Source organism: Miniopterus schreibersii (assembly GCF_964146895.1).
Source record: "Miniopterus schreibersii genome assembly, chromosome: 2".
Taxonomy (NCBI): domain Eukaryota; kingdom Metazoa; phylum Chordata; class Mammalia; order Chiroptera; family Miniopteridae; genus Miniopterus; species Miniopterus schreibersii.
In genome coordinates this window covers 130,014,280-130,035,258 of record NC_138102.1, presented here as the reverse complement: position 1 = coordinate 130,035,258, position 20,979 = coordinate 130,014,280, and the positions used below count along the sequence as shown (strand labels likewise).

General features: G+C 43.4%; 1 protein-coding gene across 1 annotated transcript; it reads right to left on the bottom strand.

Annotated features, from left to right (window-relative positions):
• Nucleotides 1–4,491: 4,491 nt before the first annotated feature.
• Nucleotides 4,492–5,248, bottom strand: LOC308553218 (EKC/KEOPS complex subunit LAGE3-like). Its single transcript, XM_081128962.1, has one exon. It carries the CDS (start codon nucleotides 5,139–5,141, stop codon nucleotides 4,719–4,721), a length of 423 nt encoding a protein of 140 aa, XP_080985088.1. The 5' UTR covers nucleotides 5,142–5,248; the 3' UTR covers nucleotides 4,492–4,718.
• Nucleotides 5,249–20,979: the final 15,731 nt, after the last annotated feature.

Genomic DNA, 20,979 nt, shown 5'->3' with positions numbered 1-20,979 from the left:
GCAGTTTTTTTTCAAGCTGCATTCTCCAGCCTGTCTCCTCACATTATAACTTTTATTGTGAGGGTGCCTTTTTTTTTTTTTTGGCAACCACAGTCACATTCTATTAGTTAAAATTTAAAGTTGGAAACAGAAGAGCTTTTGAAAGCTATAATTAACTTCAAATTCCTTAAAAACAACTAAAGCCTATCCCCTTTTATTACTGCATGAAAAATATTTTAATATCTTGTTCCAGACCTAGGCTTAATTGCCCAGCTGGCCTTTTGCGATTAATTATAAGCCCAGAACTGTCATTACGTCTTGACTGGTTTCTCTGGTCAGGAGCAGTCTGCCTTGTGATCTTGACTATCTGGTTTGAAAGGTTTTGAAATTCTGCAGGAAATCTGTACTGCTGTCTCCCGGGTGAGCTCATCTCCTTCCGATTTATTTTGACAAGGGTCACATGGGGTGAGTATATTGGATTTATGGACCAGAGCCTATGGTTTCATTGTTTATATTCTCAAAGACAAAGACACTGAAACAGTTTAAGTGGAAAGAACTTTAGAGGCAGAATATAGCAGCAATTTTGAATTCATTCAGTCCGCAAAGATGTATTGAGTGCTTGCTATGTGCCTGGCACAGTTGTAGGCCGTGAGGACACAGGAGTGAACCAAACAACTCTTCGCTCTCAAGGTGCTTATGTTCTAATGGTACCATTGTAATTAACTAGTTATTAACCACAGGAAAGGAACAAAGGGAAGGACAAATATTATAGGCATGTCATTTGGGCAGCTTCACCAGGAAGCTACAACTTCACACTCTCCAGGGGTCCAACAAAGGGGAGATAGACGCTTGCCCAGTAAAGTTGGGGTGATATCAGGAAGGTATTTGCTTCCCAGTCATACCTGGGAACATGTTATTGGACAGAATGGGCATAGGCACTGTAGGGGCTAGAAATTTGGGATATTTGATCCCCTAAACAAAGGAGTTCACTCTCTTGGTTGCTCTTGGCGTGTTGCGCTTGACTCCTGGCTTGCGGGGCTCTCACCCCTGCTTCCTGGTATTTGCCCACACGGCCAACAGCCATGTGGACCCCCACACACAATGGACTGGACTGTAACTAGCCTGATGCTGAACTGGACCCGGCTGCAATATGGAACGGACACTCTCCACGCTGGCTTTGCTCCTAGCTCTACTGAAACTCCAGTTGCACTTCTTCTATAACTGGATTAAGGGAAATGGGACTTTGGAAACCCAGGGACGTAATTCCACACAAATGAAAATCACTCGTCCTCCCGTGGGAGTCTCAGATTACTTTTTTTCTCTAGATATCATAAGGACTCCATCCCCAACACTCAGTAGGTAAAGGGATACCCCAGCTTCCCTGATAATAGGGGCAAGGGTAGATGATGATCACAAATTAACAAGTGTATATAACATGTCAAATGGTAGGATGTGCTAAAAGAAATAAAGTAGAGAAAGGAGACAGAGAATGCTATTTTATATAGGATGTTGAGAGAAGGCCTCTCTGACAAGGGGACATATGATCAGGGACCTGAAGGGAGTTAGGGAGCATGTGAGAAGAAAGAGCATTTCAGTCAGAGGAAGCAGCAAATGCAAAGGCCCTGGGGTGGATGAATAAAGGTGTCCAAAGAAAAGCAAGGCGGCCAGTGGGGCTGGAACAGAGGGAGTGAGGGCAAGAGAAGAGGAAGATTAAGTCAGAGACTAAGTGTCAGTTTGGAAGGGGGTAAGCTATGATGAGAACTTCAGAATTCAGGGCTTCTGATCGGGAGTCTTTGAAGATGATATGAGTTTCCATTTGTTGCTGTAACCAATTGCCACACACTTAGTGGCTTAGAGCAGTACAAATTAATTGTCTTACAGTTCTGGAGGTCAGACATTCAAAATGGGTCTAATGGAATATACTTGTTGGCTAGGGCTGCCATAAGAAAGTATCACAAGTGGGTGCTTAAACAACAGAAAATTATTGTCTCACATTTCTGGAGGCTAAAAGTCTGAGATCAAGATGTTGGCAGGCTTGGTTCCCTCCAAGGGCTGTGAGGAAGAATCTGTTCCATGCCTCTCCCCTAGCTTCTGGTGGTTTGCTGGCGATCTCTGGAGTTCCTGTTTGTTGAGGCATCACCATGCTCTCTGCCCTCGCCTTCACCTGGTGTTCTCCCTGTGCACATATCTGTGTCCAAATGTCCCCTTTTCATATACACACCAGTCATATTGAAATAGGATCTACCCTAATGACTTCATTTTACCTAATTATCTCTGTAAAGACTCTATCTCCAAATAAGGTCATATTCTGAAGTACTGGGGGGTAGGGCTCCAACATATTTTTGGGGGGAGACCCAATTTAATCTGTAACATGGGGCTAAAATCAAAGTGATGGCAGGGCTGCTTTCCTTCTTGGGATTTTAGGGAAGAATCTGTTCCCAGACTTTCTCACCTTCTAGAGGCTGCCTGCATCCTTTGGCCCAGGGCCCCCCCTCTAGCAATGGCACCACTCAACCCTCTCCTTCTGGGTCACACCTCCCCTGACTTTGCACTCCTGCCTCCATCTTCTAAGGACCCTTGTGATTACACCTGGAAAGTCGAGGGTAATCTCCCCTTGGATAAATCAAGAATAATCCTCCCCAAGGATAATTTCAAGATCCTTAGTTTAATCACATCTGCAAAGACCTCTTTGCCATGGAAGGGAACTTGTTCTCAGGTGCTAGGGATTAGGACATCTTTGAGAGATCAATACTCTGCTTAGAGAATTTTAAGCAGAGGAGTGGTATGATCTGCACTGTATTTTAAAGAATCACTGACTGCGGTGTGGAGGAGAAGAGAATGTGAAGCAGGACACCTATTAGAAGACTGTGGCAATGGTCCTGGTGTGAGATGATGGTCTCCCGGACCAGGGCGGAGGTGCTGAGAAGTGACCAAATTACTGTGAAGATTGACTTGCCAATGAAACACATGAGAGGGGTAAGATAATAACAAAGAACTACTCATTGTCTCTTTTTCAGGATAACTTATTTTTTAAATAAACTGTTAAATATAACTAATATTTGTTTACCAATTAAAAAATTTCAACATGACTTTTCATTAATTTTCTCATTGGAACTCCCAACAACCTTGTTATATATCATTATTTTATACTTGTTTTATATATGAGAGTTGACAGGTGACTTCTATGATTCAATTTTTAGTTCACTGGCGTTATTTTCTGAAATTGGCTATTTTAATGCTTTGATGATTAGTTAAGCTTATACTGGTGATAAATGGAAACAGATGTTATTTGATGTCTCCAGTGTTTTATAAATAAATTCACTAATCCCAAAGCCAAGGAGAGTTCCATACTTAGTTTTTGTTAGGATTAATGAGATAATATATATACAAAGAGTCTAGAACATTGTCTGGCATATGTAAACCCTACATAATGTTAGCAATCATTATATTATTATTTATGCTTTAGATTCAGTACTTCCAAAAGATAGTCAAAATGACAATTTAGAAAAAAGGCAAAACAAACAACAAAAAACAAATTAGAGGAAAATTTTGTATTGCAAGTAGCTAGAAAAAATTAGTTTCTACAGCTGTTTAATTTAGTTCTGAGCATCCAGGCAGCTACATCAAAAACCCCCACTACATTATGTAATAGAGTTCTTGTTGATTTGTAATTGAAATCAAATTAGGTTGTTCAAAGAAACAGAACTTTTCATGGAATTCTAATTATACTTCAACATGCAGATCCTCACACCCAGGGCTTTGAAACATGATTTTTTTGGTATTTGGTTAAAGCCAAAGGCATGATATTGAATCTGAGTACAGTTAAGTCCTCTATGCTCGTGCTAACCCACAGATCCCAGTGCTTACTTTTCACAAGTATTCACCCTGCCTTGTTGCCAAAGTCACTTTTAAAAATGCAAAACTGATCATTACTCCCCTGCTTAAAATTCGTCCCTGACACTGCCCACAGCAGTGTTTTTCAAGCTTATTTTTAGAGAGAGAACCATTTCTTCAAATTAAAGCTTACGTGGAAATCTAGTGGGCAAACAGAAGCTGAGCTGCTCTGGAAGAAGTGGGGATGGGGGCCTGACACCCTGCCTGCCTGGCTCCACCTATTTGAATCTGTCCACGTCTATGACTGTATTTCTCCTTCTCTGAGTAAATAATGCATTTTTTTCAGTATGTTCTAAACTTTTCATAAGATTGCTTATAACATTCAAAATTGGATTTTGTGTTGTATAAATTGGGAAAAAAATGACATTTAATTGAATTTTCTGAGGACCCTATTTTACTTATTTAAAAGATTTTTTAAAATTTATTTTTAGAGAGAGTGGAAGGGAAAGAGAAAGAGAAACATGATGTGGGAGCAGATCGAAAGACGGATGGCTGCCCCCTGCACTCGCCCTATTGGTGATGCAGCCCGCAGCCCGGGCACGTGCCCTGCAGGGGTATAGCACCTACACCCTTTCCGCAGGGGACGGCGCCCAACCAGCTGAACCACACGGGCCAGGACATAATTTACTTATTTATTTTTAGTAGCTCAGTTTTAACTGCCGCAGGGACAAACACTCGAGCACCAAACAAAACAAGACACCACCAGTGCCCAAGGGCCAGTACAGGCAAAAGATCAGGGCCCCGCCATAACGCAGCGGCAACTACCAGGAACCCCTGCCGGGGGCAGGTTCACGACCCAGGACCGAGTCCCACCTGCGCCGCAGCCCCCTTTTCCCAGCCGAGCCTTAGCGGGAAAGAGGGGGCCCGAAGCGCTGCATGGTCCGCATCACCAGGGAAAGCTGGTCCAGAAAGTTGATGACGGAAGTCCGGAGCAGGCGACAGTCCTCAGCTCGCCAGCGCACCGCCAGGACGCCGCCGCTCACTGTGAGCTCCTTCCGCACCGCCGCTCGGTGAGGCTCCGCGTCGGGGGCCAGGGATCCGCGGGCGATGTCTGCCTCCAAGGCGGACGGGAACGGCACCCGGAGGGAGAATGTGTGCAGCCCAGCGCCCGGTCTTCCGGCGTCTCCGCCCGGCCCTGAGGCCTGCTGCGTTCGTCCGACGCGCGGAGCCCCTCCGGCTGCCGCCGCGCCCGCACCGCCCGGGCTGCCGTCGTCGTCCTGGCTGCCCCGGCCGCCAGCTCCGGGGAGCTCTGTGCCTGTGGCCTTCATAGTCCCGTCTCCTGTCCGCGAGGCCGCCGCGCGCCGCCTTCGACCCCGCCCTCGGAGCGCGGGCCGACCATCCGCGCTCTCCCGGGCCTCTGAGGAACCCCGGTTCCGTTCAGAAGCTCCGCCCCTTCCCTAGCTCCGCCCCTCCACAGCCCCGCCCCTTACCTAGCTCCGCCCCTTACCTAGCTCCGCCCCTTTCCCAGCTCCGCCCCTTCCCTAGCTCCGCCCCTTCTCGCTGACTCCGCCCTCAGGCCTGCGCCGCCGCCAGTTGTGTGGTCAGTGCCTCCAAGCTCTGAGGACCTCTTGTAAAGATAATATATTCTCTCTTTGGGTACTGAGGTGCTTAATAATCTCAGAGCAAATTCTGCTAAATAGAGGATATTTTTAATTCTACTTTTGATATATTAAAGGGGAAAAAATTTCAGCCCAGATATTTTTTCTTTAACTCAGTATACCTTTCTTTGACATGTAGTTTTAGAAGACAAAGCTCAAGAAAGTTGTCTTTATTTATGTTTATTTAAAACATTTCACTTAATTTAAATGTTGTAAAAGTGTAGGCTTCTTGACTCTATTCCACTCTATTCTGGAACAGAATTCCTATTTGTCCAATCAAAATAGGAGTTCCATCAAAAGATTTTTCCCAAGTGGAGATATTTCAAAGTGCAATTATGGAATTAAAAAATTAAACCTTGTGTACCATTTAAACTAATATTGTTACATTTGTCCACTTCCTTGCTTTTATAGGGACAAATTTCGTTGCTTCTCTGTTTATAAGCTTTGTGTTCAATATCCTTAATTCCCTAAAACTTTTCACAAGCTGAAGTTTTTTTGTCTTCCATTTGTTGAATGCCTTGATTAAAGATTTCAATACTGCCCGGCCGGGTGTGGCTCAGCGGTTGAGCATCGGCCTAGGATCCAGGAGATCAGGGTTCAATTCCCAGTCAGGGCACATGCCCAGGTTGCGGGCTCGATCAATGACTCTCTCATCATTGATGTTTCTATCTCTCTCCCTCCCTCTCCCTTCCTCTCTCTGAAATCAATAAAGATATATTTAAAAAAAAAAAAAAAAAGATTTCAATACTTTTAAATAAAATGCAACCAAATATAGAGAATTTGATTACCAAAAAAGTTATTGTACAATGAGATCCAACCCCACACTTATCAGAATAGAATGGCTGTTGTCAATAAATCCACAAACAGCCTGGCCAGGCTTGGCTCGGCGGTTGAGCATCAACCTAGGATCCAGGCGATCGGGGTTTGATTCCTGGTCAGGGCACATGCCCGGGTTGTGGGATTGATCAATGACTCTCATCATTGATGTTTCTATCTCTCTCTCCCTCTCCCTTCCTCTCATTGAAATCAATAAAGATATATTTTAAAAAAGTAATAATAAAATAAATAAATCCACAAACAAGTGTTGGCGAGGGTGTGGAGAAAAAGGAACCCCAGTGCACTGTGGATGGGAATGCCGATTGGTGTAACCACTGTGGAAAAGTGTGGAGTTTCCTCAAAAAATTAAAAATGGAATTGCCTTATGACACAGCTATTCCACTTCTGGGAATATATCTGAAGAAACCTGAAACATTAATTCAGAAGAATATATGCACCCCTGTGTTCACTGCAGTGTTATTTACAGTGGCCAAGATATGGAAGCCAAATGTCCATCAGTAGATGAGTGGATGAAAAAGCTGATGTCCATTTACACAATGGAATGCTACTTGGCCATAAAAAAGAATGAAACCTTACCTTTTGTGATAGCATGGATGGTTCTAGAGGGTATTATGCTAAGTGAAATAAGTCAGACAAAGACAAATACCATATGATTTCACGTATATATGGAATCTAAGGAACAAAATAAAGTAGAAATAGACTTATAGATACAGAGAACGGTTTAGATACAGACTGACGGTTTTCAGAGGGGAGGGGTCAGGGGGTCTGGGCGGAAAAGGTGAAGGGGTTAAGAAGTACAAATTGGCAGTTACAGAATAGTCACAGAGATGTAGATTTCAGCATAGGGGATAAAGTTAATAATATCATGACAACTATGTATGGGGCAGATGGGTCCTTGAAGCATCAGGGGAGCACTCTGTAAGGTACATGATTTTCTAACCACTTTGCTGTACATCTGAAACTAATACAGAATAATATTGAATGTAAACTGTAATTGAAAAAAATTTAAAAAGTCTCATACCATTGTCGGCTGCTTAGGTTGATTTAAAAAGTAACTTATTTAAAGAATCAAGCACTTAAAAAATCCAATTGATAACAGGCAGCAAAGAGTAAACAATGCTGTGCTGAAATGCTGTTTTTACTCAGCAGCAGCTTCATTGCAACAATTTTCTAGTTCAGGTATTTTATGTGTACTTATATTAAATATGTAAAAATCACTCTATTTTTATTGGCAAATTATTAAAGCTTATTTTGGACAGATTTATATATTATGTGTGAATTACATATGAATACCCCATGGATTTATTAATTTAGTAAACATTGTTTTCACCACAATTTTGATTTCAGATTTCTGGCCTCTGGGACTGTGAGAGAATAAATTTCTGTTGTCTTAAGTCACCAACTCTGTGGTAATTTGTTACAGCAGCCTCAGGAAACAAATACATATACCTTTATAATAGTGCTTATCACATGTAACTTTAGGGTCTCCTGCACTGAACCATACATTTCTTAATGACAGCTTATTTATCTTTATAGTTTTAGCTTTCAGCATAGTACTTGGAATAGACATTCAATTTTTGGTTGAATGAATAAATGATGCTAATGCATTAGGTTTTCATTTTTATAGAGTAAGGACTTGGAAAAGTATAAATATATACTTGAACAAGTATAAATTTATTTCATTAAATTAAAATTAATGCAAGTCACAAGCCTCTATTTTTACTGGGTAATGGAAAACTCTGTCTTTCCCATTCAACGTAGCTTAGTTTGCTCTGGTTTAAGTCTCCATCTCTTTCAGAATTCTCTGCCCTTTTCCTCAGAGGTACCTCAGGTGGCCCAAGTTCCCAAGAGATTGCTATAGACTGAATGTCTGTGTCTCCACAAAATTCATATGTTGAAATCTAATCCCCAATATGATGGTATTAGGAGGTGCGGTCTCTGGGAGGTGATTAGGTCATGAGGATGGAACCCTCGTGAGTGGGATTAATGTGCTTATAAAAGAGACCCCAGAGGGCTCTCCCATCCCTCTACCATGAGTGGACACAGTGAGAAGACACCCATATACTAGGAAACAAATCCTCCCTAACCACTGAATCTGTTGACACCTTGGTCTTGGACTTCTCATCCTCCAGAACTCTGAAAAATAAATTTCTGTTTATGCCATTTTGTATAGCAGTTCTGTGGCCTGACCAGTCCCTGAAGAGGTGTGACTCTCTCTAGCTGACCCTTGGGCTTCAGCCCTTACAGCCATCGCTTCACTTGAGTTCACTGTGATTCTGCTGAAACATCAGATTGTCACGACCATTCCCTTTACTCTGCATCCTCTGGAGCTGCTGGCTGCTTCTCAGCCACTCTGCACACTTCTCAGGAAGCTTGGGAATGCAGAGTGGGACTTTGGTGGGACTTCCTGGGCCCAACAGTCAGTTTTCAGATAAATGAGGCTTCTCCACAAGATTTATACCATTATGGACAATACTCTGAGAAGCTGGGCAGTGTTCCTTCTGCTCTGGGATCTCCCCCTAACCTTCCTGAGGTTTTAATAGAAGTTTCTATAGTCTTTCTGCCCCCTTGCTCCCAGGAATCAGCCTGTGGCCTGGAGGGTCAGGCCTCTTCTCAGGGATCTTCCAGTTTATGTAAGGTGGTCACAGCCCCTCTGATTCTCCCTTTTGTACTCTTCGGTCAAACTCTTATTTTAATATGTTTTTTTATTGATTTTTAGAAAGAGAGGAAGGGAGAGGGAGAGAGAGATAGAAACATTGATGAGAGAGAAACATTGAATGGCTGCCTCCTGCACACATTCTACTGGGGATTGAGCCCCCAACCTGTGCAAGTGCCCTGATTGGGAATTGAACCAGTGACCTTTTGGTTCATGAGTTGATGCTCAACCACTGAGCTGCAGCAGCTAGGCACAAACTCTTATTTTATTTGAGGACTGGTGTAGCAACTCATATCATCACACTGTGAGTATATTGTATAAAATCTGTGCTCCAGGTCCACCAGGATTTGGCTTCCCATACTTAAGGCCTAGTTTTCCAGAAATAAAAAACAAAAGAAGACAAAAAATTAACTCCCTTCCTTTTAAAAAAACAAAACAAGAAGCCATTCTTTCTCAATTTCCTGGTTTTGATAATTGCAAATAAGGGCAGTACATACAGAAAACTCCTGCTTGAGTGGTGGCATGTGAGAGCGGTCACAGTGAAGAAAGGAAATGGAAAATATGTAGTTCAATGATAAAATACTACTCTATTATTCTAATATGGCAAAAGTATCAGACTAAGATCATAGAAAGTAAAATAATTACCTGGAGACTTAAAAGAGAAGGATTTCCTGAAAGAGGAGCTATTTAAAATGTTAGTGATGAATGGACAGAAACTGACATTTTGAAGTACGGTAAGTATACACATTTTGTTCCTTATGTATTTCAAGTCTCTACAGATCATCAAATCGATAAAAGGAGTAAGCTGGTACTTCATAATCTAGAATATTGAGATCATAAGTAATATCGGAAACTACACATCGAGTCCTTATGCTAAGCAGCCTGGTATTATTTCTGACATTGAGCCAAAACATGTTATTTGGGAGACGGAGTTTCCCTCTGTTACATAGTCTTTAGAAGTTAAGGGATCTGCCTGAATATAATTTTCCCTGGACATAGTAATGGTGCCGTCACAGAATCAGTGAGAAACTTAAAATATGAAGTAACTAATTTCTATCTTAGAAACAGAACTGCCTTTATAACAAAGATGACTGTAGGAGACAAAATAATGAAGCTTAGGTTTTTAGTGAGTTGAGTTGGGAGAAGAAGAAAAGTTCTGATATCCACGCTGAGGCCATGACTAAAAAATTCAGATTCATACAATTCCTGAATGTCAGCTGCACACTTGGCATAGTGCTATGTGAGTGCATATTAGAGGGGTCGGGTCACAGGAGTACATGATAGATAGAGAAGGGTCTCAAGGTCTGGGCAGTTCTAAATGTTATTTCTTGCTAAATGTAGCACAGTATTTTGTAGATGCAGCTATGAATAGGATGAGCTGACAGGAACTCAACCAGATGAAAGTTGCCAACTGCAAAGAAGAAATCAACATGCAATTGATTAGATAGTGTTAGCAATAGCTAAGCCTCCCTTCTGGGAGGCAGAGCTTTAGATGTGAATCCAGTCTCCTTTACTTGCTGCAAGTAAATAAAACTACCTTTCAGCAACCATGTCTTATTTTTGAATAGAGCACCCCAAGTGGTGAACCCCTTGAGTTACGTAACATACAGGTGGCCTGATCATTGCTGGACTTCAGAGAGAGTCAGCAGTACTCCAGGAAGGCTGGGAAAACTGAGGAGTTGTGACCTGCTTCAATTAAAGGTTTATTGTTTTGGGTCTAACACGTTGGCTGATGGGGAGATGGGGCTCTCTAGAACAGCTGATAGATGACAAGAGGGGGAGGGAGGGAGTAAATGGTCATGTCTTTTTGCCTGTCTGAACTGGCCAGTAAACCATTGTCCTGGCTATCCGTAGTGCTGTGTCCCACCAGAAAGCAAACCCATCCTTAATGTCTCAATCATTGGTCATCCTTCCGGCAGACATTTGCAGAGTCTTGGCTGTATTACTGACTCAATCCTGAGTGCTGGGATATAGGGTCAAACTCTTAATCATTTCCTAGAATGAACCTATAGCTTGTGGGAAGGGAAAACAATTTTACTAACTTGTGATGGTGCTGTGATGGAGGTATGTATAGGGTCTGTATGAGCACAGAGGTGAGGAACTCCAGATTGCCTGGAAGAGACAAGAGAAGGCAATTCCTTGGCTGAAGTTTAAAAGACATGTAGGTCAAAGGGAAGGCATTTGAAGTAGAAGCAAGAGCTTATTATGAAGCATGGAGGCCCGAGGGAGCCTGGCGTGTTTGGGAAAACTTGCAAGTAGTTCTGTGTGCTGGAAGCTGAGTTTGTGGTGGGAGAGCAGAAGATGAGAAATGTCCTAAAACCAACTCATTAGAGATGGGTGAAATCTACAGGGAAAGGATCAGTGCCAATTTAGATATATATTTTTGAAACTTTTGAAATGAATTGTATGGAGCCAGCCCCTTGGTTTACTTTGGTGTAGTCTTACTGACAGGTTAGAGCATGGCTGTCTCATTTTGTTGAGAGTCTGCAGGAAGTTGAAAGATAATTGCTGAATTGATCATCTCAAAACCTTGTACATCTCCGTCAAGTGTCAGGCTACATGGATTTATCATTAAACACAAATAATGCAAGTGTTCAGCTGAAAATAGCTGGAAGATAAACAGGAAGGTATCCAAAACTGCTCGAACATCAAAGCAACCACGATTCCACGGCGAGGGAGGAAGGGGAGGAAAGGATGGACTGGAAAGTTCCCAAGAATTTGGTTGTGGGCTGGTGAAACATTTCAATTTCATAGATAGTTATGAAAATTGAACTTCTGACCCCAAATGTGGGTTCTGTGGGAGGTCGGGATGCTGCGTTTCTGTCGTCGATGTTGTATGGGCAGAGTTCCTGCCTCAAGGAGTTTGGCAGTAACGAAAGCGATGGCTCCTCCTGGCCCTTAAGCTTGGGAAAGAGTTGCCATGTGACTGGCTTTAGCAGGTAACCCCAAGTGTCATGTTATATGAGGTACTTTGTCAAGAGGCAGAGCACAGGGAAGGAGGAGGTTTCATTGTATCAATTTTTCTGTTGGGCCATCATGCTTTTCCTTTCATTTTATGGGAAGTTTGGGAAGCCAGATTCAGACACCAGAGTCAACCTTCTGGGAATAGTAGTTAGATCTTTTCAAAAAGTAGTTTCTCACACTGCTTTTTATAGGGTGGGCCCCCAAGAAAAGCTGAATTAAAAACAATAAAACCTGACGTATTCAATGCTGTGTTCAAACCTGCCATCTTCCAAAATAGGTCACGAGGTATCACCAGCAAATCACTTTATCAGTTGTAAAAGAAAGGTGCATCCAGCTCTAAAATCCTAAACCCATGTTCCATGCTCTGTTTTGTGAATAAGCATAATGGGGGAAACAGCCACTCCTGGCTACTTTAGAATGTTGGTGATTTGTATAAACTGCGAAATTCCCCAAGAGTCAGGAACCTGGGGAGGGATGGGGGCCACATGTTTAGAAAGAACAGATGGTTAAACTGTCCCTGTGGTGACTGGCGGGAGTTAATCATAGTTCACTCCTCTCCCCCTCCCATGCTCGTGACTGTGAGTACAGTTTATGATTTGCGACTACGAAGTGGTTGGACTAAAATATTTCCCACTCTAAAGTTTTATGATGTTTTTCACTCCTTGTATGAGGAAAAGATATAAATGATCAAAATTAAAGTGTGGTCTTAAAGTAATAGTTTCAGGTGTTGCACTATGATCCTTTGTCATATAAACCAAAATGAGAAATGAAGACTGATGGGATCTCGTGTAGAGGACGCCAAACAGTCTAACTCCCTGGTTGGGCTTGTGCCATATGTGTACATAACTCCAACACAAGTTAGCCTGGAAATAAGAGTTAATCTGGAAAATTTCTTAGTCCTATTAATAATGTTTTAAAATCCTTAGAACTCTTTTGCCAAATTCTGAGACTAAGAAAAGCAAAGATAAGGATGACTAATTCAAAGCCCAGCATGGAAAAGATTCTAGTAGTATCTCTGCGCTCCGGCAGTACTACTGACCCTTGCAAAATGGGATCTTACATCTCTTCACTAATGAGGAGAACTCAGGCCTCCTCTGGGGACTGGCAACTCGAGAGCTCATTACTCATAGGTTTGATGTTATCTCTTGCTCTCGAATAACTGATGCTGAGGTTCTGGACATTTGCTTTTTCTTTTTCCTGAGAAAGCTATCTTTTATTTATTTATTTATTTATTTATTTATTTATTTATTTATTTATTTTTTAAATGTTTCTTTATCTTTATTGTTGAGACCATTACAGATGTCCCCTTTTAACCCACTAATTCCCTCCACCCCACATCCATGCCAACCCCAGGCCCTCCCCACACCAAGGTCCATGTCCATGGGCCATGCCCATAAACGTACAAGTTCCCTGATTAATCTCTCCCCACCCACTTCCCCCTCCCTACCTTCCCTTGGAGATCCCTCAGTTTGTTCCAAGCTTCTATGTCTCTGGATCCACTTTGTTCATCAGTTTATTTTGTTTATTATACTCCACATATAAGTGAGATCATTTGGTACTTGTCTTTCTCTGACTGGCTTATTTCACTTAGCAAAGTACTTTCTAGTTCCCTCCATGCTGTGCCGAAGGCTAAAAGGTCCTTCCTCTTCACAGCTGCATAGTACTCCATGGTGTAAATGTGCCACAGCTTTTTTATCCACTCATCTACTGGTGGGCACTTTGGCTGTTTCAAATCTTAGCTATTGTAAATTGCGCTGCTATGAATATAGGGGTGCATAAGTTCTTTCTGATTGGTGTTTGGGGTTCCTTAGGATATATTCCTAGAAGTGGGATCACTGGGTCAAATGACAGATCAATTCTTAATCTTTTGAGGAAACTCCATACTGCTTTCCATAGTGGCTGCACCAGTCTGCATTCCCACCAGCAGTGTACTAGGGTGCCCTTTTCTCCACACCCCGCCAGCATTTGGACATTTGCTTTTTAGCTTTCTGGGTTACTCAACATTATGTTAATTTACCTGAAATGTGATGCAAGTAAGTATGTATCTTCTGTGACTGCAGTCTCTATCTTTCTTGAGAATTGAAGAAAATGATCCTCACTGAAGCCTGAAATCCCAGCACCCTTTTTTGTGTTCTTGGTCTTTTCTTCCAGGAGATGGCGATAGAACATCATAAATATCAAATTACAAGCTGCAAGAGTTTTGCCCCTGGAAGCTTCCCATTTTAGAGCCTATGATCAGCATAGGATTTTTATTTCATTGCGTTTAAAAACTTCATTGCAACATTTAACTTCAATGTCATACATAAAGAGAGGACAGAAATACTTTCAGCTTAGCTGCTTACTTCTTTTTGCACATGTATTCTCATTTTCTGAGTTTGTGTTTTTAAGTGAGGACACAAATTGGATGGCCTCCAGGTGAAAGGTGCTGGGTTTTACCAGCTCTGTTGTGGGTGGGGCTTTCGAACCTAGAATGAGTGCTCTTGTTGTAAACCGACCTGGCAGCAATGCTGTTTCCTAGAAATATAATGATGCCTCAGACTCTATTAGAAACTAATTTCAAAAACAGTCCCTGGTGCTCTTCACTCTTCATGTTCAGCATTGTGATTAGCATTCTTTAAGTTGGTATTTGGCAGTCCCCTCCTTGCCTGCTTAAGATAAGGCAAGTAAAAGAAACAAACGGATATTTGCCAAAGAAAAATTTCAGATGACCTTGGTTGGAGAACTGGAGTTTTGTATCCAGCTGGTCCATCTACCAGTTGACTTCCGGTTTCCTTATTAGGAGAGAAGAGTTATCCCCAAGTCTGTCATAAATTGCTGCCTGTCTAAAATTAGCTACCTTTTAGAATGATCTAAATTTGAAAATATTCTTTGATTACCTTGGAGATTTTACTAAAATAAGAAATTCCTGATTTAGAAAAAACAACTCCAAGGGAAATTGGAACAGGTATGCAAAAGGCAACACAATGAGAACTGAGCATAAGAGGCTATAAGAGGGGAAATGGATATCTAGAGAAGGGCAGCTGGGCAACTAAGGATGGGAACTTTCCATAGGGTGGCAACGAATGCTTTTTCATTCACAAAAAATAAAACTATACTGCAGGACTCTACAACTGAAAAGTGGAAAAGAGAAATGCTTAATCCCAGGCCAGTACTTTGTGTTTTACACTGAAGGAGGCTTTAACTTTATTTATTTATTTATTTATTTATTTATTTATTTATTTATTTATTTATTTTTTAATTTATCTTTATTGTTGAGAGTATTACAGGTATACCATTTTCCCCCACAACTGACCCACTCCACTTCCCTCCCACCCTCTCCCCAGGCCTTCACCCTGTTATTGACTGCGTCCATGGGTTATGCATATATGCATATAACTTCTTTGGTTAATCTCTTCTCACCCTCCACCCCCCTTCCCTCTTTCCTCTGAAATATGATCGTCTGTTGCACGTGTGTCAATGTCTCTGGATCTATTTAGTTCGTCAGATTCTTTTGTTTCTTAGCTTCTTCTTAACGAATACTCTTCAACTTTTCCTGTAGTGCTGGTCTGGTGGTGATGAACTCCTTTAGCTTTTTCTTATCTGTGAAGCTCTTTATTTGACCTTCAATTCTAAATGATAGCTTTGCTGGGTAGAGCAATCTTGGTTGTAGTTCCATGTTTTTCATCACTTTGAATATTTCTTGCCACTCCCTTCTGGCCTGCAAGGTTTCTGTTGAGAAATCAGCTGACAGTCGTATGGGTGCTCCCTTGTAGGTAACTAAATGCTTTTCTCTTGCTGCTTTTAAGATTCTCTCTTTGTCTTTAACCTTTGGCATTTTAATGATGATGTGTTTTGCTGTGGGCCTCTTTGGGTTCCTCTTGTTTGGGACCCTCTGTGCTTCCTGGACTTGAAAGTCGATTTCTTTCCCCAGGTAGGGGAAGTTTTCTGTAATTATTTTTTCAAATAGGTTTTCAATTCCTTGGTCCCTTTCTGCCTCTTCTGGCACCCCAATAATACGAATGTTGGGCCTCTTGAAGTTGTCCCAGAGGCTCCTTATACTATTTTCATATTTCTGGGTTCTTTTTTCTTTTTGCTCTTCTGGTTGGGTGTTTTTTGTTTCCTCATGTTCCAAATTGCTCATTTGATTCTCAGCGTCCTCTACTCTACTGTTGATCCCCTGTAAATTATTCTTCATTTCAGTTCCTGTAGCCTTCATTTCAAATTGGTACTTTATTATGTTATCGATTTTCTCAGTTATTTCCCTAACCATCTGCTTAAACATCCTTATAACCAAAATTCTGAACTCTCTATCTGTTAACTTGCTTAGATCTATTTCATTTAGTTCCTCTTCTAGAGGTTTCTTCTGTTCTTTCCTTTGTGGCATGTTTCTTTGCCTCCACATTTTGGCTGCTTCCAGGTGTTTGTTTCTATGTATTAGGTAGAGCTGCTATGTCTTCTGGAATTTGCAGAGTGGCTTTGTGTAGTAGGTGTCCTGTAGGGTCCAGTGGCTCAGCCTCCCCAGTCACCTGAGCTGGGCCTTCTAGGGGCTCCCCTGCATGGGCTGTGTGCACTGTCCTGTTGTAGTTGAGCCTTGGTTGTTGCTGGCATCCCTGGGAGGAACTGACCCCCAGGCCAATCAGCTGTGAGGATCAGCTGCAACTACAGTCAAAGAGCTTCTGTGCTGGGGACACCCCTGTGGAGCAGGATTTACTTCAGTGGAGCTTTGGTTCCCCAAGTGCGCCCCTTGAGTGTCACTTGTGGCTGTGGTAGGGTTGTAATCCAGCGTGGTTGAGTCTGACCCCCAGGTGCACTGTCTCTGGGGCCTCCTGGGAGGTGCAAAGTCAGCCTGTGCCAGTGCCTTGCCCAGGGCCACCCAGCATGAGCTACACAGCAAACCGTAGTTGCTAGTTGTGCTGGGCTTGGAGGTGTCCAGGAGAGGCCAAGCTATGAGCCAATGCAGGCTGCCGCTAGTGCCAGGCCTGGGCCACTTATCAAGCCATATGGGGCCCGCTGCTGCTTGTTTGAGAGATTTTAGGAAAGCCCTAAGCATGAGGCTCGAGACGCCACTTGTGCAGAAAAGCCCCTGGAAATGGCCTGATGAGCTGCAGGTGGGGAGGGGCGGGGCCTCCAGGAATCACGGGGCGGGGCCAAAGGTGGGAGTCAGGTGCTGGCGATTCAAACATGGCGCCTGCCTGCCGGCTGTGTGCGGGGAGGACTTGCCGAAGGAGCAACGGCCTCTACCAGCTCTTCTGCCTGAGAAGAAGGCACCCCTCCAGCTCTTGCCCGGATTCCAGGCAGGTTAGTTCCTCCATGAGGGTCCCAGGTCCTTTCAGGCTGCTGCCCGGCGCTGGACTCAGAGGGAGCGTCCGAGTGAGTCCGTGCCGGGCCCTTTAGAGGAGCTGCTGGGGCTCCCGCAGCCTCCGGGACCCTCAGGGACAGTCCCCGCTGGTTTCACAGCCCGGAGTTGGGGGGACGTCTCTTCCCAGCCTGGAGCCCTGGGCTGGGGGCCTGCTGTGGGGCTGGGACCCCTCCCTCCTCCAAGAAACCCCCACCGCCGAGATTCCCTCCCAGGTTTCAACCTCAGCTCCGGGTGTGGGCCCTCGGCCCTGTCTCTGTGATTCAGCCCCGACCCGCCCGCGTCTCCGCCCCTCCTCCTGGTCTCGTTGCTCCTTCAGCTCCCTGGTTGTGGGGCTTCTGTTCAGCCAGATCTCAGGAGGCTCTGAGTGCTGGTGGTTCTGTATTTTAGTTGTAATTTTGATGTGGTTGCGGGAGGCGGCGGGTGCAGCTGTTACCTACGCGCCATTTTGTTTCTCCTCGAGGATTTAACATTGATTAATTTCTTTTAGAGTATGTGTGGATGGTCAACAAGTGCTTAATTTTTTTTCCTTTTTATTGAATTTATTGGGGTGACACTGGTTAAGAAAATTATACAGGTTTCGGGTGTACAATTAGTATTTAATTTAATAAGTGCTTATTTAATTCATTCATAATACAAACACTTTTGAGCTCCTACTATATGCAGGGTCCTGTGTAGGTAGTAGGAATGTAACCCTAATTAAGTTTGGCTAGGCAAATATCAAGGAAGCATAGTCCTACTGTCTCAAGATGTTTGCTGTCTAGTAGGTGGAGATGGGCAATAAACAAACATTGGTAAATACTGCTCGATAAAAATACATGATTTTTTCAGCTTCTCAATGATCAGAGCATGAAAGAAAGCCATCCGGGCACACTGTATGCAAGACTGGGAAGCTGCGAAAGTATCATAGCAGCAAATCCTGGTTTTAAATACTGGCTTCCTACTCACTAACTGTGTTACCTTGGGCAAACTTTTTAAACTCCCCAAACTTCAGTTGTCTCATGTAAAATGGGAATAATTATACTAACTGGTGAGGTATCTGTTGTGGGGAGTTGATGAGATAATGAAGGTCAAGCATTCTAGTGACACTCCAGATCCAGTAAATCGCAGCTATTGTGATCATCTCTGCCAGTCTTCCTTTGGTTGGCTCCCCTCCCCCTGCCAAGGGCTTGGCGCCCTTTCTGACTTGCTGCTGCCATCCTAGAGGAACATCCTCCGTGGCTTCTTTGAAAATGCAGGCACACTGAGATGCTTCCTCCAAGCCTTTGTCTCCTGGGGCAGAGGGCTCTAATTCTAGAACTTATCTCAGCCTCCCAATTAGACACCATCCAGCTAATCTGGTAGACTAGCCCAAACCAAAGAGGTCGTGGGTAAACGTCACCTTTTGCCTTAAGGAGGGCTGCTGAGATGGCCGGCCAGCACGCGTCCTCGCACACTCTGACTTGCTGAGGAGTGGTGTGTGTGGTCCCGTAACACATTTCTGGTTCCAATGGGAGGACAGTCCATGTATTCTAGATGTTGGGTGTGTGGTGGTGGACAGCACAGATGCTGACGTCTCATTGAGCTTGGAGAAAAATGGGATGCAGACAGACAAGAAAAAATTACAAATTTAATAAATATTATGACGGAGGTGGTATAAGAAAGAACTGGGAACCTGATTTAGCCTGAGGGAGTGTATTAATTTTCTAGGGCTGCTGTAACAAAGTACCACAAACTGAGTGACTTAAACAACAGAAATGTATTGTCTCACAGTTCTGGAGGCTCAGAGTCTGAGAGTAGCTGTCAGCAGGCTTGGTTCCTTCTGAGGGCTGTGAGGGAGGACCTGTCCCAGCCTCCCTTTTAACTTCCAGGTGAATGGCTGGTAAGCTTTGGTGTCCTTGGCTTGTAGAAGCATCACCCTGATCTCTGCCTTCATCCTCACATGGTCTTCTCCCTGTGTGCATGTCTGTGTCCAAATGTCCCCTTTTCATAAGGACGCCAGTCATATTGGACAAAGGGCCCATCCTATTCCAGTATGACTTTATCTTAACTCATTATGTCTGCAACAATCCTATTTCCAAATAAGCTCACATTCGGAGATACTAGAAGTTAGAACTGTAGCATATGAATTTAGCAGAGTTGGGGAGAACCACTCAAAATTCAACCCACAACAGGGAGTCAGCAGGGAAGAGCTCTCTGAAGGGTAGAAAAGGAGACCTTTTGGGGGTAGAAGTTTCTCCTGGGACTTTCTAATCAGGTTATGTAAACAGCTGTTGCCCAGCCCTGTGTGCAGCTGACCCTGTCACTCCCTGCAGCTTGAGCTGGGAGGAGAGTCAGGAAACTCCCATGGATTGTGCCTGTGTGTCTCGCCACTCATCTGATATCGCATTTAAAAGCAGAGATTAAATTTTCCACACCAGAGACAGGGCAGAAGGCTCTTTTATTGTTTGTGCTTTGACATTAATATGACTCTTGCTTCCCAATAACACGGCAGGGAATGGAAATCTGGTTAGTGTGACAGGTTATGCAATCATCTGTCATGTCAGAGCTGCCTAGTAATTATAGAAACTGAAGAAGTTATCCTAGTTTCCATTCATTCATTTAACCAGCGCTGGCAGCCAGCACTGTGCTAGCCAATGTCTATATAATCAAGTGATATGAAAAATATTTGACCACCTGTGATGGCAGGGCACAGACCCAAACTGACAACATCTATGAACAGCTGGTGCAGCCACCCTGGTACAAATGCATTGGATACCAGCCCAGAGCACAATAGTCCACAACTGTCTGAGGTCTCATGAAGCTGGCAGATAGCTAAAAGAAATACGATGTGTGCCCATGTGTAATTTAAAATTTTCTAATAGCTACACTAAAGAGTAGAAAGAAAGCGGTGAAATTAATCTTAATAACATATTTTACTTACCGCAGTGCATCCAAACTTATTTCAAGCCACATAAAAATTATTAATGCAATATATTACATTCTTTTTAAATACTCAGTTTTCAAAATCTGGTGTGTAATTTCATACACTTACAGCACATCTTAATTCGGACAAGCCAGGTTTCACGTGCTCAGGAGCTGCATGTGGTAGTGGCTACTGTATGGAGCCACACAGGCCTAGAGGATGAATGGACCATAGAGGCCTAGCTCTCACTTTCTTAGAAGGAAACCTAGATAAGAAAAAAAAAATGTCCTTTGAGGGGCACAGAGATGTACTTGAGGGAACATGTAGTGGGAGTGATATGTTAAAATCTTAAATGATTGTATTTTTTCACTCTCCTTTCCCCAATTGAAAATGATGTTTTCCTGCAGCCTGTCAGCACGACTCCCAGGAAAGTGATGAGAAGAAATAATACTTCAAGGGGAGGAACATTGTGGGTCAAGTCCTTGTCAGACAGGACCAAGAAGTAAAGGAAAATTCTTCTGACTTGAGGAAGAGGCGGATAGACGGGGGAGGGAGAGAAGAAGGAGGAGAAGAGATGCCCGCATCCTTGCTCTGTTCCACCCTCTGAGGGTTGAACCTCGATGAGGAGCGAGCTGCAGGAGCATCCGTGTAAGCCTTAGGAAGTGTCACACAGCCAGTGATCCACTCCCAGGAGCATTGCCCGGGGCAGGCTGCAGGCTTTTCCATAGCCTGTATTTAAATGGGCACCATATGCAAAAAGGAGCAAGGGCAATAAAGTAGAGAGGGTGCAGTGGGTACAGAGAGAGAGGGAACACATGCTCTGAGGCTGTGG

Coding starts and splice junctions, on each gene's coding strand:
- LOC308553218 (XM_081128962.1), bottom strand. CDS start 5,141: ATGAAGGCCACAGGCACAGAGCTCCCCGGAGCTGGCGGCCGGGGCAGC.